Genomic DNA, 17,251 nt, shown 5'->3' on the forward strand with positions numbered 1-17,251 from the left:
TGACATAATGAGATGAAGAGCTTTCGTGTTGCGTATGAAACGAACATTTATCATTGCCTTCAAGTCGATAAAATCATGAGCTATAAACTACATATAAGGATTGATTTCCGTAACGATGTCTGGACTATGAAGAAACACCCGTCTGAGAGCGCGCGAAATCTTCCCCTTCTTTAGCAAACACACAATTAAATTCTGCACCAGGGCTGAGGGTAACCTCGAACCTCAGTATCGGGTCCTCAACGTGATCTTTGCCACTGACCGGAAGTGCGATGACTCGCTCGTAGGCTTGCAAGATGCGAATGATAGTATATCCCATCTCAATGGTTGCAAACTGTTGACCAATGCAAATACGAGGACCTCCATTGAACGGAATAAATTGCCAAGGACGTGGTTGCCATCCCGCCACCCAACGGTCTGGAATCCACTGACGGGGATCAAAGTAGTTCTTCGAGTCAACTCCATCATACAGATCCGGATCTCGTTGCATTAAAATGGTCGAGTAGACTAAACGGGTGCCAGCAGGAACACCGACTGGTGAACGTCCATCGGAGCCACCCCCACGAGGAAGGGTGGTATCATGTAGCGAGAAGCGAACGTTGAATGGAACCACTGGGTACAAACGCATTGTCTCGTTTATGACACCATTGAGATATTTCATTTCTTTCAGATCATTGTAGCTGGGCTTTTGGGCATCAGCACCGACACCGAGACGATCACGGATTTCCTCGCGTAGCTTGGCGACAACTTCAGGGTGTCGGGCGAGCTCAAAGAGACAGAATGAAAGGGTTCCAGCGGTAGTATCTCGGCCTGCGAGAAGGACGGCGACAAGCTGATCTCGCAGAACTCGAGGATCCCGCGTGAAGCGGGCGAGGGCATCTAGAAACGTTTCGCGCTTCGATAGCTTCTTATCTAATTCGTCAGTGGACAGAGAGAGTACAGTCTCGATGTAAGGTTGAATGAACTGGTCCATGATCTTGAGGTTTCGACGGAACTCCTTGCGTGACATGAAATTGGAAAAGACCCTGTTTCAGATTACACAGATTAGGTTCCATCGATCTAATCGGAAAATTTACAGCATCACACAGGAAATTTGCTTACCCGGCACGGAACATCTCGGCTTGTCGCTGTTGTACAAATCTGAAGGCCTCCGCAAAACGAGTCGCAGGGTTTTCTAGACTGTCTGTACCCTGACCCAGCAGATAATCTGTGGCTGCGTCGAGGGTATAGCGGAAGAACAAGGAGCCAACATCAACAACTCTGCTCGCATGGGGTGATGTACTTCCGCCAAGGAGTGGAATGAGCTTCTGGACATGCTTTTCAAAGATTTCGGTGTCGACAATTCGATCGCGAGCAAACATGGGTCGGATAAGCTGACGAGAGCGAGACCACAGCTCACCATCAGTAGCGAAGATACTGTCGCCTAGGAACTCCTTCCATTCTCGATGGAATGCTTCTCCTTTGCCGTAGTCGGCGAACTGTCCAGTCAGGAGAGCTTTGATATTCTCAGGGTCCACGGTCATGACAATACGACTGGAAACTCCAGCATCAAGTTCGGCAGTCTTCACATTTGACAGGCCACCGGCGTTCTGGATGTTTTCCTTCCAGAATTCGAGGTCGTTGTTTGCCAAGTTGGCTTTTTGACTCTTGTATATGAAATCCACAGCTAAAAGGGAAGGACTGAGTGAGCTCCTGAGTTGATAATCCAACTATGAGAGGGCGGACGTACCATATGGCAGACGGAATCTGATCTTGGGGGCTCTAGAGCCAAGACGTGCGACCCGTGCCGAAACCTGAATCATGCGAAAAATGCACGCGAATGTGAATAGCCCAAGGAGCCATAAAGCCGCCCTGCTGGGCGTCATACCCTGCAGGAGAGTCTCGATCATTTTGAAGTAACACTCTCAAGCTTCAGTGATAATCAGAAATAAGAGATCTGATATTTTGGCGAAGGTAAGCTAAAATTTGGAGTGGGGTACGTGGCATAAGAGAGATTGAGGAGTAACGAGGTTTATCTAACGGTTCCAGCCCCGGTGGAGATTGGATCAGATCTTAATATGTCATACAGTCCGCACATGCTACAGGGCACGAACCTCTATTTAGACTGCATTCAGTTCAAAATGTTCATTAAAGTTAGATGGATTGGTCCATTAACATGAAGGATTTACCACTCGGGGCACAATAGAGCCGATTCCATATAAATTATTGTGGATCATCCTATAATAGAGCTCCGGGATGAACCCGGGCGGCAAAATCCTTGATCATTCTAGGTATTCTTGCGAGGTACTTCAAGTTCCCCAGGTAGAATGATTTCATCCCGTCTCCACCCTTGATACCCATACTTTAAGATCACACTGGCATGGTCCAATACTAGTACATGCCTTCAAATTACAAGGCAGCTATAAAAACAATTGTGACAGCACATTAATACCCCCTTTTCACTCTTTATTTCCTATTTTGAACCTTGGAACCCAAAAAGTAGGTTTGAGAATCTGGGGGAGTTGGGGGTGGACCTCGGCTGCCCCATGGCCCCGGCTTCATATGATGTTGAATAGGGGATCGACATCTGCATTACAGTGGGCATAATGCATGCCAAAAATTCTCCCTAGATATATGCATTTTGTGCTTAAACGTTGATCTTTGAAGACCTATCGATGTTAGTCATACTTAGGTAGTTTACAATCCTTTACCACTACTAAGCTTCTCACAAGGACAAGATGCAAGATATCTAGCAAGGAAGTGGCTTCTCACCAAATTAACCCCCTTCTCGGCACTGGCACCATGACTTGAAGCTTATTGGACTCTATCACCCTGACAATTCTTGTAACTTGCGTCTTGGCCAGATCAACAGCTTTGGAAATAGAATATTCTGACCTAAACCCCTTTCCTGCCTTCTTGAGATGTCAACGGTGGATTTCTGACTGTGTGGGAGGGGGAAACCGGCAGTGTCCGACTTCAAGTCGTATATAACATCAACATTTGAATAATCCGGTGAAGATAATAGATAATCACCAGAGCATAATGTGGAGAAGCAAATATTTGAAGATTTCATAGTATTTAACTGGAATATTGCTATCTGTATCCATGCTAGAATCTGATTTTGGATACTGAGACTTTGCTGATTCAAGTTTCTGCATTCAACAGTCTGAGACTGCCAAGTAAGACTGTCTATAAGCTCATATCGCTGATTTGGGCTGTTTCAGTTTCGCAATGACATACAAAACATCAACTAAACCACCAATCTGAGTCAACTGGCTTTGGGTATCAGCATAGATCTTCCAAGGGCTACCTCAAATTGGGTTCGGAGACTCAGTCATATCTCTCTGTCCCCGACCACCCAGGCACAGAAAAATAGCCCTGAGTCTTTGATGCATGAGCCGAAACATGAGAGAATGGATGGAATTAGTAGCTTGGATGCAACTGTCAAATCCTTATTGGTGAATGGTGTGTTTGCAATGTTTGATTAGATTTACGTAATGTCACGTGAGATTAAACTCGGAGTCGCATTTTCGTCGCCGAAGCTTCTATCGCGTCAACCCACTCTCTCAACCAAAGATCTTGATTACAGGAAAGATCTTGGCCACAACACATCTCTAAATAACGCTCTGTGCTGCACACGTTGATAATTGTTTTATTTTCGTTCTTTGATTTGACTGAAACCTGCCAAGCCTTATCTTTTCTCCGGTGGCGCACTTCACCATCTCATTCACCGTCCCATCTAGCAGCCACGAGACGTCCTCTTACACCTCACTTCCCCTACTTCTCATAACATCGATTCAATATGTTGCCAAATATTACCCAAGACTCGCCTCTTGCAGCTGCAGTAGCCGGCGTCATCCAGCCAAAGTTGGTCGAAATAGGTTGGAGTACAGACGACGGTCAAGAAGGGGCGCTCATTGAATACATCGTTCTCATGCTAGTGAATGGTAAAACTGAAGAGGAACTCGCAAATGAACTTTCAAACGACTTCCTTGGATTGGAGGAAGGTGATACACAGGCTCTTGAATTTTCAAGGTGGCTGTTTGCGCAGGTTGAGGCTCTCAACCAACAGATCAACGGAGGACCACCAGTCGAAGCTCCCCCCCCAACCAGTACCTTCATTCGACCAAGAATCTCCCCAAATATTCCAAATGGACGGAAGCAATATGGATGCAGAGATGGGTGATGCAAGTGATATGTAAGTTCATAACTGACTTGAGGAGTGATTTCCAAATACTGATCATTGCCTCTCTATTTTAGTCCTACAGGACCAAAGTCTATGCGCAACAACCGAAATGCTGGCAAAGGAAGAATGCTCAACCAAATCAACCGCAACCTAGATCGCCAACACGATGGAGCTCTTCACCGAGTCCGCGGACAGCAAGGAAACGGACGAATCAATGGCCATGGCAATGGTCGCGATCAAATGAGAGGTAACCGACGTGGTGGCCGGAACATGAATGGCATGGGGATGCAAGGTGGTCATATGGGTGGACCCATGATGCAGATGACTCCTGAGAACCAGATGCAACTCATGACGATGTTGGAGGAGCAGGCTAGAATGATGTCTCAATTGATGCCTGGATTTGTCCCTCCTGCTGTCAACCCTGCTTTCCAGAACGGCAACCAGCAAGGTCGGTCATTATTTGATCGTGTTGAGCGACAGGGCCAGGGGCAGGGCCAGCGTGGTGGGGGTCGTTTCAACAAGCGTGCCCAAAACCAACGACCTCAGGGAGCTGCGGACGTTGATATGGATGCTGAAATGGGTGGCGAACAGACTGAGAGCAACCCTGATGGTGTTTGTCGCTTCAACCTTCGCTGCACTCGCAAGGACTGCCCATTTGCCCACCAATCCCCTGCTGCCCCAGAAGGAACCTCAGTTGACGTGTCTGATGTCTGCTCATTTGGAGCAGCTTGCAAAAACCGCAAGTGCACAGGTCGCCACCCCTCCCCAGCCGTCAGGTCCGCCCATCAATCCGAGGAGGTGTGCCGATTTTTCCCTCGCTGCACTAATCCCCATTGCCACTTCAAGCACCCCGACATGCCACGCTGCCGCAATGGTGCTGATTGCAAGGAAGAGGGATGCAAGTTCACACATATCCAGGTCGCTTGCAAGTTTAACCCATGCATGAACCCAAGTTGCCCTTACAAACACGCTGAAGGTCAACGTGGTGCTTTTCCAGACAAGGTCTGGACGGCAAACCACGTTAGCGAGCGCAAATTTGTGGCTGACGAAGGCGCAGAGGAGCTCATCAAGCCTGAGACTGCTGGAGACGGATCTCAAAACCAGGATGAGCTTATTGCCTGACTCCGCCTTAACTGAAGATTACGAAAACTTTACTTTCCATGAGAACATTGCTTCCCCGCAAGCAGTATCGTGTACAATCTCAATTTCAATTTGACTCCGTGATGATGAATGGCGGTTTGGAGACGGGCGTTCATATTTTGATCTATTTGTTTTACTCTCGATACTGCAGAGTCTCCTTTACTTGTACATAGATATCCCCCTGGTACCAAAAAGAATTACCAAACGAATTGATATCCAAGCATTGCTTAATACAGACATTTATCATATTCCTGAGTTGCATATCTAATGCTTTAATTTCCATTAGTATGTAGGAGATCTCCTGCATATATCTGCTTTTCTACCTATTACTAATAGTATTTACCAAAATGGTTGAACATACTGGAAGTGAACTTAGCATCAGGGGTGCAGTTCAATTCATCGGTTTCTCCGTGCCTGATATTAAAGTTGAAATTTGATAAGATAAGGCCGGCTTAAGTAAGGAATTGAATTCCCGCGGAGCAATGACCGAGGCGCCTGCATACAACTAACACTGAATCTCTGTCGCTGAGATGCGGTCAATATGTGCCTCCAGTATTGGCAAACTTAGACTCCGTCCCCGAGCGACTGTTCTCCATTGTCAACAGCGTACATTCAAAGCGGCTGTGGTTGGAGGCGGTGTTACCGGCCTGACAGCGGCATGGCAACTGTCGCATGACTCTCAATGTTCCGAGGTTACCGTGTACGAGAAGTCCCCCCGCCTGGGGGGGCTGGATGAGTTCTGAATTGATTCCTGTTTCAGGAGGGGATGTTTTATTTGAATACGGTCCCCGCACATTGAAGAGCGGAGCGGAGTCATTCGGGACATGGTGGCTGGTAACTCTCCTTTCATGACATGCTCTGACCATGGCATAAGTAAGACTAATCTGATTCTCCAACAGGCCAATCAACTGGGAATTGAAGATGACCTCTTATGGACTCCAGTTGACAGCGGTGCTGCAATGAATCGATATCTCTACTATCCAGATCACCTCGTCCGCGTACCAGTTCCTATGCCAGGGCTATCGACGTATGGAAACATGAAATATATCCTGAATACCCTGAGGAACGAACCAGTTTTTGATACAGTGATACCGGGCATTCTTTTTGAAAGTTTTAAGCCTCCACGAACGGCTGATCAATGGTCCAAGGATGAGTCCATCGCCGAGTTTATCTCACGCCGTTTCACGCCCGAAATAGCAGATAACCTGATTTCAGCTGTTATGCACGGCATATACGCAGGAGACATTGATAAATTAAGCGCTCAAGCCCTTCTTGGTCGGCTACGAAACATGGATGATACTGGAATCATACGCGGTATGCTCGACAGACTCGTGATGCGGAAAGGATCCGGGTTAATGGACCACCAGCTCTTCCAGCATGCCGCAGTAGATTCAAGGATCAGATACCCAAAACCCTACAATGAATTATTTAAGCTGATCGAAAAGAACATCAAGCATGCAGCTACTTTCTCATTCAAACGAGGAACCCAGCAGCTTACGGATGGATTGGCTGATGCCCTGTCCAAGTCCCCCAAGGTCAAAGTCCGAACCAACTCTGCAGTCCAGAGTATCAGAAAAATAAAATTCTCGGATAGCATCTACGTATGTCTTGAGTCCCCCCAAAATTCCATTACCCATGCTCGTTCCCAAGCTAAACTCAGGACTTCTCTTGCTAAAGATTACGGCTCATGGCAACCAACGTAACACCTATGACCGTGTTATTGCCTCACTTCCAGCCCCCACGTTGGCCGGTCTTCTAGGCAGTACCACAAATCATCCAGACCAGGTTATGCCCCATCAATCAATCAAGAAACTCAGTCAACATAACTATGCCACCAGTGTCATGGTCGTGAATCTCTATTACCCGAATATGAACCCTACGGATTTCAATGGCTTTGGATACTTGATCCCACGATCCATCCCTTACGGACAGAATCCTGAATGCGCGCTTGGTGTAATTTTCGCAAGTGCGTCTAGTGTTGGTTGGAAGTTTACCAATTTTGACCTTAACTTCGTTAATCAAGACACTGCGCCAGGGGCTAAATTCACTGTGATGATGGGTGGTCACTACTGGGATCACTGGAAGGACTCAGATTATCCTGACGATGAGTCTGCCACGAAAATGGCGCGCAGCGTCCTTGAACGACACCTTGGCATCACTGCCCAACCCGAAGTTACGCGGTGTAGAATGCAGAAAAATGCAATCCCGCAGTATACAGTCGGCCACCTGGACCGTATGTACGATCTATCCGAGACTGTGCGAGAGGAGTTCAACCGCCGTCTTGTTCTCGCTGGCAACTGGTATACCGGTGTTGGTGTGAACGATTGTGTGAGATCAGGTTTACTTGCTGGAAGCTTTGGCACTGGTAGCCGTAAGCTGAGTCAAGATCCCTACATAAAGGGTAAGTGGATGGACCACAACTTTTGGGAATGGAACTTGGAAGGTGGCATTCCTACCGCACCAGTCAGTTTTTACTCCTAGGGTAAGTGAGATGGAAATGGACTACATAGACGTTTCCGCATCTTGTAATATAGTCAGAAAGAATTTCTATTGTGCATTCTGGACTAGACTTGAGTTTTGATTTAGATGAGAGAGTTTAGTGCTCTGTATAGATGTAGCACTTGAGCAGTCCAGACCAATGGACCCAAATCATATTAAATGACATCTTCTATCAACCTTCAACTTTATCTCATCGGTATGGTGGATGTATGATATGTGATGTGATGCGTTGGTGTCCCATGCTGTACAAGTGGGCTTGTAGATAGACCAAGGAGCTCTGGAATGCTCATCTGAAATGATAGATGTATCATCTCCAAGAACCCTTTGAAGATATCCACTGCTTGCCTCAAAACCAAGCCAATGTGGCCTGATGTGTGTTGATTGGGCAGAAAGTATTGCAAACTTCGATGAGGATGCTCCTGGGTGCAAGAGGTGTTGGAGGGGTAGCTCGGGTAGCTTCGACAATGGTGTTGAAGATAGGGAACAACATTGGAAGTAGGCAGCATCACGCATAGCCATATATGTATGGTCTAGATGCATGTGGAGAGTCCGACCACGCGAATCGCCATATCTCACCAGAGAACTTCAAGATGTGTTCAGGCATTCTCAGTCTTGGGGTCGCCATTGGCATCGAAGCCAAGTGTTTCGAGCTGTCGAACCAGTTCGTTGATCTTGATGACCTTTTCCAACTGCTCGGGCAGCAAAGCCTCACCCTGGTTCTTCTTATCACGAAGGTCGCGTGCCTGACGGAGCTTCTTCTTGAGATTCCGAGCTTTCTTCTCCTTTTCTGCCTCAGGATCAACAGGCTCCTCGGCGGGATTCTCCTTTGCAGGTGTGCGCCAGTTATCTGACTCAGAGCCCTTCTTTTCGGTCGCGGAGTTGAAACCGTCAGCTTCCTTTGCCTTGCGCTTGGCTTCCCGACGTTTGGCGTTCTTGTTGCTGGCAGCCGTAGTATCTGCGGGAGTCGAGTTGGGCATCATTTTATCGTCCCCACTACTCAGAGCCTCTGCGCCTGGCACCCCGCCTTTTCCACGAGTTTTCCATGCAGCGGCAGCACGGTTTCGGTAAAGTTCGACATCCTCTGGGGGCTTGTAACCGGGTCGGACGCGAATCTCACGGCGCTTGGAACCATCTGCGCGAACCGAGGAGGGGATGTAGCGTTCACCAGTAGCCTCATTAGTGGTGATGCCGGCTTTGGAAACGGAATCAGACATCTTTTATAGATGTTGAAACTGGTGATAGAGGATAGAGGATAAGTATGATGAAAAAAGAGATATTCTTGTCGAAAGGCGACTCAAATGAGCTCGCTCACCGTGAAGGTCAATGCAAGTTGATTATAATACAAATTAAAGAAACAAAAACGAAGACGGAGAAACCGGAGTGGTTGGTCACAGTGTTGAGCGGGCCAATCAGCGGACCGGGAATTCCCGCAGCTTTTCGTCTTGGGAACTTCCAATCTTTCCCTCTCTTCTCTCCCTCTCTATCCCCCCCACACTTTCTTGCTCTCCGACTCGTGTCAATCCCGTCGTCATGCCTGTATGTGATTCTTTCAATTCTTCTCATACTCTGAATTAGTGAATTGCGCCGCAAATTGGGACCTCTAGCTAACCTCCTCGTGACAGATCTCTAACGCCATCTACACGTCCGTCTCTCATCTTCAATCATATGGTCGCAATTGTCGTCCTTGAGTCTAACAATAGCTTGTGAATCTACAGTTCTCTTTTCCGCAAGAATGCTGTCTACTTGACTGCTATCTTCGCTGGTGCCTTCGCCTTCGAGCTGTGCGTTACATCTCTGAACTCTTCCCGTGTTATGCCGAGATATACAGACATCCTGACTTAGAGCTTCGAAACAGTTCCTTCGATACCGCCTCCAACAAGATCTGGGACTCCTGGAACGCCGGTGTATGTTAATTCTTCATCTTCGATATCTCCTTCCTATTCCGACCATACCAGAGACCCATAGATACTAACCAGCACCTCTTCTTCACTTATAGCGCCAATGGAAGGATATCAAGCCCCGTTACCTCGTCAAGGATGAGGAGGAGGACGATGACTAAATGCATAAAGGGGATGAGCATCCGGGATCTACCATGTAGATATCCCTTATAAAGGGGGGTGATGACGATGGAAAAGCGGCCCATTGAATGGTTTCCTTACTATTCCCCATTCTTGCCGCGATTTTGTACGCGATAGAGCTTTTTCTTTTTTTTATTCTCATTGGAAACCTGTATTTTGACATAAAATATCCTTCCTTTATCTAAATGATGTATATTTCCGTAATAAGTGGACGATCGGGAGATAGAGCGTGGATCGCTGTGGCGTTAGGAGCGAGACCGCTCCAACGATGTCATAGCGAAAAATGCTTGAGAGGTCGCTTCCCAACTTTGTCTCCCTATATTTACAGCTACACTTTTCTCATCTGAAGGTGTACGATTAATCAACTCCCTTTCGTCCAATACTTCAAACACTGAGACTCTAATACTCATCAAACTGAACTCCTCACTTTTTACTTGATCCACTAGTGTTTCACCCCCACTACAATTCTTCAGTGAGGTCGGAGTGCGATCGATCACAGCAAGCATACATGTATGTACTAGTAATGCGGTGTGAACTACTTCAAGTTTGATTGTGTGTTTGCCTATTAACAGAGCCAGATAACTATATCTTTTCCGTCTAGTTTCCCCGATTTCTTTGCGTCAACAACCTTGTCAGTTCTCACCTTGTCCCCGAGCGGCCCCAACCCTCCACCTCCGCCCGAGCGTCTTAAGCCATGCTCTTACTCACGGAATGTGAGAAAGTGCTCGGCGATGGCTTGCTTCAACTACCCGCCAAGCATAAATATCGGTACAGCCCACAAGCCGAAAAAGATCTGCTGGAGCTATTATTCCGGTCGCTAGTGGGACACAATGAGGAGTTGATACACCACCTGTTTCCCAACGGCGCGCCCACTGGCGCCTGGAAACTCGCTGAAGCTCAAGGCGCCAGGGAAGGCGCTGAATACACCGAGGCAGCACGAGGTAAAAGATGCGGTCATATTTTCCGCGCCGGAGAGGCTAACTACCGCTGTATCACCTGCGCCGCCGATGAAACTTGTGTTTTATGCAGCCGATGCTTTGATGCCTCAGATCATACAGGTCATCAGTATCAGATTTCTTTGTCTTCGGGTAACTGTGGTTGCTGTGACTGTGGTGACGATGAAGCATGGCGACTACCTCTCTTTTGTGCGATCCATACCGACAGTGGGAATGCCAAGGGAAAGGAACGCGCCCAGCGACAGTTACCGGCTGACTTAGTGTCTACTATCCGTCTAACTATTTCGCGTGTCCTTGATTACTTCTGCGATGTAATTTCTTGTTCACCGGAGCAGCTACGCCTGCCCAAGACTATCGAAGGGATCAAGCAGGACGAGGAAGCATCACGACTAAACCCCGACTGGACAAATGCAGCCGATGAAGAAGAAGAGAAACCTGAATTTTCACTGCTGCTGTGGAATGATGAAAAACATACCATCCGAGATGTTGCCCACCAGGTCAGCCGTGCTTGCCGTGAAAGGGATAGCTTCGGTGTTGCTCGAGCTCATGAGACAAATGACATCGGCCGGAGCGTTGTGAAGCATGGAACAGATCTGCATAAATTGTTGGCTGTGTCTAAGATTATCGAAGAGATTAAAGTCACCGTTACCATTCGTTCATCACGCGACACCTTCCGTGAACAGATGTGTGGGACGATTGTTGAATGGTTGGCTGATATTGCGGGATGCAGCATCTTGGATGATAACGAGATATTCCGTCAAGTCATTTGCGAAGAGCTACTTATTCCCTGGCGGAAAGGAAGTGGAGCTTACAACGCTGAAATTGGCATGAAGGGTATCGATGATCATGAAAAAGCAGATCACTTGCCTGGCCGTACTTTCATGCTTAGCCTCCCTACCCATGGAAATCTGATTCTACAAACTAACGACGATGATGACGAGGATGAGGATGAGGATATTGCTGATGAAAATAATGAGCAAGAGGACGATGAAGACTATGTCGAAGCCCACGACGATGCTGATGACGAAGATGACGATATGGACATGGAGCTCACACGTCTCCAAGCTGAAGCTGATGGCGATGGTGATCAAGATATGGATTTGGGCGGGGAAGACTTTGGACCGGAAGAATTTGCTATGGCACATCAAATTTTGGCAGGTCTAACTGGCATAAGACCGCCGTCTCCGCGTCCTGCTCCGGAAGAAACTGAAGAGGAGCAGACCTCTCAGCAAGAGCAGTCCACTTCGACACCTCAAGATGTCGGAAATAACCAACCCTCCGACCCGACCTCCTTCATCTCAATTCCACGGACTCCTTCAGGCGCTGTCAGACCTAGACCAGGAAGAACTGAAGGGCACTGGCAAGTCCGACCTCCCCTTCCAGCCCCCGGCGAAAAAGTTGCTGCATATGAAGATCTGTGGCAGCGAACCCGTCTGGACTGGCTTATTCTCTTCGACTTGAGGCTGTGGAAGAAGACACGCACTGATCTACGGGATCTATACATCAGCACTGTCGTTAATGTGCCTCAGTTCAAGCGCATCATGGGCCTTCGTCTATCTGCCCTTTACACAGCTCTGGCTCAGTTGTACTTGGTCGCGGATCGTGAACCAGATCATTCCATTGTAAACCTCACATTGCAGCTTTTGACCACGCCGTCCATTACAGAAGAAATTGTGCTTCGTGGAAACTTCCTCACAAAGGTCATGGCCATTCTCTACACTTTCCTGACTACAAGACAAGTCGGAGAACCTCAAGCTGTCAATCCAAATGCTACATTGGCATTTGATGCGGGCTCAGTGACTAACAGACGCCTTTATCATTTCTTCTTGGACCTTCGGTATCTTCTTCAGTCAGAATATGTCCAGCATCGTGTACGAACAGAGGAGCAATATCTGCCCCAATTTCTAGATCTTGTGAAGCTTTCTCAGGGCATTTGCCCTAACGTTCGTGCAGTTGGTGAGCATGTGGAATATGAGACAGATGCCTGGATCAGTGCTTCTATCCTCATGCGCGAAATCAACCGTCTTTGCCGCCAGTTCTGCGAAGCTTTCAGACACCCTGAAGTTGACAACGGACACAACCTTCTGCGAGCAATCAAGACCACAACAATCACTGCAATCACTCACTCAGTGGGTATGGAACGTAAACGTTTTGATCAAGCAGAGATCAAAGAGGAGGTACGCTTCAAAACACTACCTCCATTCGATTTTGAGGTCGGATCTTCCGGTCAAGTCCCCTGCCACCGCGTCCTTGAATTTGTGGTGGAAAAGGGCTCTATCAGTTTCCACCATGCCCTTCACTATACCTTGTCCTGGCTCATTGAGTGCGGACGCAGTGTCAACAGCGACGTTCTGCGTCAGGTCATGTTTGAGGCTGCTCAAAGTGCAAGAGAAGAGCTCCATGCTGCCAAGATTGCCAATAACGTAAATGTTGACGATAGTCTCTTGTCGCTTGGCCCCGAAGATTTGTTGTTGACCATGTTCGATTATCCTCTCAGGGTCTGTGCTTGGCTTGCGCAGATGAAAGCCGGTATGTGGGTTCGCAATGGGCTCAGCCTTCGACACCAGATGTCCCAATACCGTGGAGTATCCTCGCGCGACTTTGCCTATTACCGTGATATTTTCCTTCTCCAGACCGCCCTTGTAACATGCGATCCAAGTCGGGTTCTTGCTTCTATTGCGCACCGATTTGGTATGGTCGATTGGATGTCTCGCAACTACCTACCCCGTACTGGCTACGAGGACTCTCAGATCGTTGATGTTGCCGAGGAATTTGTTCACCTCCTTGTCATTCTGTTGACGGACCGAACCTCCTTGACGGCCATTGATGATAGTATTGACATGACTAAAGAAACCATTAGCCGGGATATCGCCCATGTATTATGCTTCAAGCCTCTTTCCTTCTCCGACCTCTCGGCCCGCCTTAGTGACAAACTCCTGGATCTGGATGAGTTCCAGGATGTACTAGAGGAAGTCGCCAACTTCCGTCCTCCTGAGGGCCTGAGCGACTCCGGAACATTCGAGCTGAAACCTGAATATCTGGACCTAGTTGATCCGTACAGTGCACACTACACAAAGAATCAGCGAGATGAGGCAGAGAACATCTACAAGGATTGGCAGGCTAAAAAGACTGGTAAAAATGCCTCGGATATCGTCTTTGAACCGAAATTCCGTTCTATTAGCTCTGGTGTCTTTTCTGACCTTTCACGCTTCACCGGAACGATGCTGTTTGCGCAGCTTGTGCATCAGTGTCTTGAATATGTCATCTCCTCCCACGAGTGCACACCGAGTATCCCCCCCAACTCGCGTGGAGACGTTCCTTCAAATCATCCTTCACCTTATTCTTGCTGCAGTACTTGAGGATGAAACTCAGGATGATAGCATGGAAACTGAGCAAGAGCTCTCCTTCAACCTGCATGCGCTCTCTAAATCTCGTGAGATCAAGGCCGGTCATTTGACAATTGTTGGCCTTTTAGAGAAGATCTCGGTGACGAACGAGTTTTCCTCATGTGGTCCTAAGATTCGACACATTCTCAAGCGTCTGTGGCAGAAGCGTCCCCGTACTTACACTTCCGCTACCGCTTCTCTCAAATTCCCATTTGACCGTATTGAGACAAATTCGCCTGCAATTGATATTGAAAATGAGAAAGAAATCAAGAAGAAACAGGCTTTAGAAAGACAAGCTAGAGTGATGGCACAGTTCCAGCAACAGCAGCAAAACTTCCTGAGTCGCCAAGGCGATATTGATTGGGGTGAGGAAGACTTCAGTGATTTGGAATCTGAGAGTGAAGCTGCACCCGAAGTGAAGGTCTGGAAATACCCAACTGGCACGTGTATCTTGTGTCAAGAAGAGACCAACGACTCGAGGCTGTACGGTACCTTTGCATTGCTGCAAGACAGTACCATCATGCGACAAACTGATATCAGGGACGCGGATAGAATTCGTGAAGCACTTAGAACTCCCACCAGCTTGGATCGATCTGCTGAACATGTTCGTCCCTTTGGTGTCGCTGGAGAGAACCGGACGACGATTCGTCGCCTGGACTCATCTGGTGGTGAGGTGATTAGTGAGAAGGTTGGTCTGAGTAAAGGCTTCAATCCAAAGAGTACATTACGTGGACCCGTAACAACTGGCTGCGGGCACATTATGCACTACTCTTGTTTCGAGGCTTACTATACAGCCACTCAACGACGACATGCCCAGCAGATTGCCCGAAACCACCCGGAGAACACCATGCTCAAGGAATTTGTGTGCCCACTGTGCAAAGCCCTTGGTAACACTTTCCTGCCTATCACTTGGAAAGGAAAGGAGGAATCATATCCTGGAGCGTTGTCAGCATCTTCATCTTTTGAAGAATGGATGAACACTGGTCTCAAAAATTCATTGAACCAGCAGCAAAATATCTCTGTTCTTATGACCGAGAAGGACAAAGTGTACCAGAATGCATACACCGACCTCTTCGCCGACTATCTCTCTAAATCGCTGGTTCCTCCGCTAGCTTCCAATGTTGTTCAACTCATGTCTGGCTCATTGCATCCTCCAATTAATATGCCAACAATCACCCAACCGATGCCTGGGCAATACATCCAGCCTGCAATTCGGACTGAGATGCCTGGGTTTTTCCCTACCACCGAGGAGATCCCCTCGCCATCAAGTCCACTTCAGCAAGTTTCTAACCCGTCGGACAGTCCTATGACTGAGCTGCTCCTGATTTACAAGCGCCTCAAGAAGACTATCAAGTCCAACCACATCATCTCCTCGTTCAACAACAACCCTGATTCGACCAACGGTGACGATCTGGTGCACACGGATTGTTTGATTCGGAGCTTCGGACATAGTATTGCTGCTGTCGAGATCGCTCAGCGTGGTGTTGAATCTGAGCCTGGCTCCACACTCTTGGATAAGATTCCTCCTTTGACACTGACGCACCTTCGTGTTTTGGCCGAGACGGCGCTCAGCTATGCCGCTGTTGGAATCGTTTCCGCGCGGAACAATGCCAAGAGTCGTCCAGCGCAAGAGTTCCAGGAGATGCATCGGCAGAAAATATGCCAACTCCTTGTCGGACACCCTTGTCTGACTAGCACTCCGCTGCTGAACGATGTCCGTAACATTGAGCCCTTGCTTGCCATAGATACCTTCGTTTTCATGGCGGAATGCTCTCTATCATTGCTACCGGTTCTGCACATTGATATGAAGCATCTGCTTCAGATGTGTTACATGGCTGAGATCGTCAAGGTCGCTGTCACCTTTATTCTTTGGCCGCTGGGGTTGAAGGAGGAAGTCGCAACTGAAGGAGATGCTGATCTTACGGAGGAGGATCTTTCAAGCGCTCGCTGTAACATCACAAAACACTTTTTCGAATCTGTTGTCTCGGAGCTCAAATCAAACTCTGTTGGACGAGCCGAGGGGTCCTCGTGGCCTGCCGCCAGTGGCTTTGTTAAGGAGGGAGAGTCTGCCACTACTGGCGTAATCCTTGCCTTGCGCCGCCTCATTTCAAGCTATGCTCTTACCTTCCTGCGCAAGGCTGTCATCCTCCTTCATGTTCAACATGGGGTTGAATTCCCCAGTACTGGATTCACAGATGTTGGCTCGTCAGAGCTGGACCGACTCACCAAGGCACTGCATCTCCCTACGATCGATGAGATCTTGATGAATGTCAACCCTGCCCATACCAGCGCAAACCCATCTGATGCTGTCATTTCCGGATGGATCTTCCACTGGAATGCGTCGCGCTCGGGAATTCGATTTGAGGACCACCGCTTGTGGCCCAGCCTTCCTCACCCAGCAATCTTCGAGCTTGTTGGTTTGCCAAAATACTTTGATAATTTGATTGAAGAGGCGAACCGGCGCCGTTGCCCTAACTCCAAGAAGGAGCTCAGTGATCCAAGTATCTGTCTATTCTGCGGTGAAATCTTTTGCTCTCAGGCAGTCTGCTGTATGAAGAACAAGCTGGGCGGATGCAACCAACATTTGCAAAAGTAAGTTTCCATGCATGCAAACGTTATTTTCATAAACACTAACCTGTTTTAACCCATAGGTGCGGTAAGAACATCGGCTTGTTCATAAATATCCGCAAGTGCACGGTCCTTTACCTCCACAACCAAAATGGATCCTGGCACTATGCACCCTACCTTGACCGCCACGGCGAAGTAGACCCCGGTCTTCGACGCAACCGCCAGCTGATCTTGAACCAAAAGCGGTATGACCGACTTTTGCGTGATGTTTGGCTGTCTCATTCCGTTCCCGCGACTATCAGCCGCAAACTGGAGTCCGAGATTAACAACGGTGGATGGGAAACAATTTGATGATCATCACCGATCAAAAGAGAGTTCTGATTCTACAGTACTTGTCTGCGAAGTATGATTTTTATTCTGAGAGCGAAATTTCGGATAGCGGCGATGCGGCCTTGTCTTTGT

General features: G+C 48.1%; 6 protein-coding genes across 6 annotated transcripts; 4 read left to right on the plus strand and 2 right to left on the minus strand.

Moving 5' to 3' along the window:
* Positions 1 to 124: 124 nt before the first annotated feature.
* Positions 125 to 1,886, minus strand: N7483_008539 (cytochrome P450; the record flags this gene model as incomplete). The annotated part of the gene is made up of 3 exons (XM_057091966.1): positions 125 to 1,022; positions 1,099 to 1,663; positions 1,727 to 1,886. 3 exons carry the CDS (start codon positions 1,884 to 1,886, stop codon positions 125 to 127), a joined length of 1,623 nt encoding a protein of 540 aa, XP_056943140.1.
* A 1,892-nt stretch (positions 1,887 to 3,778) lies between these two features.
* N7483_008540 (mRNA-binding protein NAB2) lies at positions 3,779 to 5,284 on the plus strand (the record flags this gene model as incomplete). The annotated part of the gene is made up of 3 exons (XM_057091967.1): positions 3,779 to 4,088; positions 4,153 to 4,174; positions 4,237 to 5,284. 3 exons carry the CDS (start codon positions 3,779 to 3,781, stop codon positions 5,282 to 5,284), a joined length of 1,380 nt encoding a protein of 459 aa, XP_056943141.1.
* A 548-nt stretch (positions 5,285 to 5,832) lies between these two features.
* On the plus strand, positions 5,833 to 7,783 carry hem14 (oxygen-dependent protoporphyrinogen oxidase; the record flags this gene model as incomplete). The annotated part of the gene is made up of 3 exons (XM_057091968.1): positions 5,833 to 6,000; positions 6,202 to 6,903; positions 6,953 to 7,783. 3 exons carry the CDS (start codon positions 5,833 to 5,835, stop codon positions 7,781 to 7,783), a joined length of 1,701 nt encoding a protein of 566 aa, XP_056943142.1.
* Positions 7,784 to 8,397: 614 nt separating this feature from the next.
* N7483_008542 (putative RNA binding protein Pym) lies at positions 8,398 to 9,015 on the minus strand (the record flags this gene model as incomplete). The annotated part of the gene is made up of 1 exon (XM_057091969.1): positions 8,398 to 9,015. One exon carries the CDS (start codon positions 9,013 to 9,015, stop codon positions 8,398 to 8,400), a length of 618 nt encoding a protein of 205 aa, XP_056943143.1.
* A 316-nt stretch (positions 9,016 to 9,331) lies between these two features.
* On the plus strand, positions 9,332 to 9,860 carry N7483_008543 (cytochrome b-c1 complex subunit 9; the record flags this gene model as incomplete). The annotated part of the gene is made up of 5 exons (XM_057091970.1): positions 9,332 to 9,337; positions 9,424 to 9,443; positions 9,517 to 9,582; positions 9,657 to 9,705; positions 9,798 to 9,860. The coding sequence occupies 5 exons, from the start codon at positions 9,332 to 9,334 to the stop codon at positions 9,858 to 9,860; spliced, it is 204 nt and encodes a 67-aa protein (XP_056943144.1).
* A 713-nt stretch (positions 9,861 to 10,573) lies between these two features.
* Positions 10,574 to 17,140, plus strand: N7483_008544 (putative ubiquitin-protein ligase E3 component (UBR1); the record flags this gene model as incomplete). The annotated part of the gene is made up of 3 exons (XM_057091971.1): positions 10,574 to 14,141; positions 14,188 to 16,813; positions 16,873 to 17,140. 3 exons carry the CDS (start codon positions 10,574 to 10,576, stop codon positions 17,138 to 17,140), a joined length of 6,462 nt encoding a protein of 2,153 aa, XP_056943145.1.
* Between the last annotated feature and the right edge of the window lie 111 nt (positions 17,141 to 17,251).

Source organism: Penicillium malachiteum (genome assembly GCF_028827825.1).
Source record: "Penicillium malachiteum strain IBT 17515 chromosome Unknown utg000004l:1.0-4883003.0:1.0-4884900.0, whole genome shotgun sequence".
Lineage (NCBI taxonomy): Eukaryota > Fungi > Ascomycota > Eurotiomycetes > Eurotiales > Aspergillaceae > Penicillium > Penicillium malachiteum.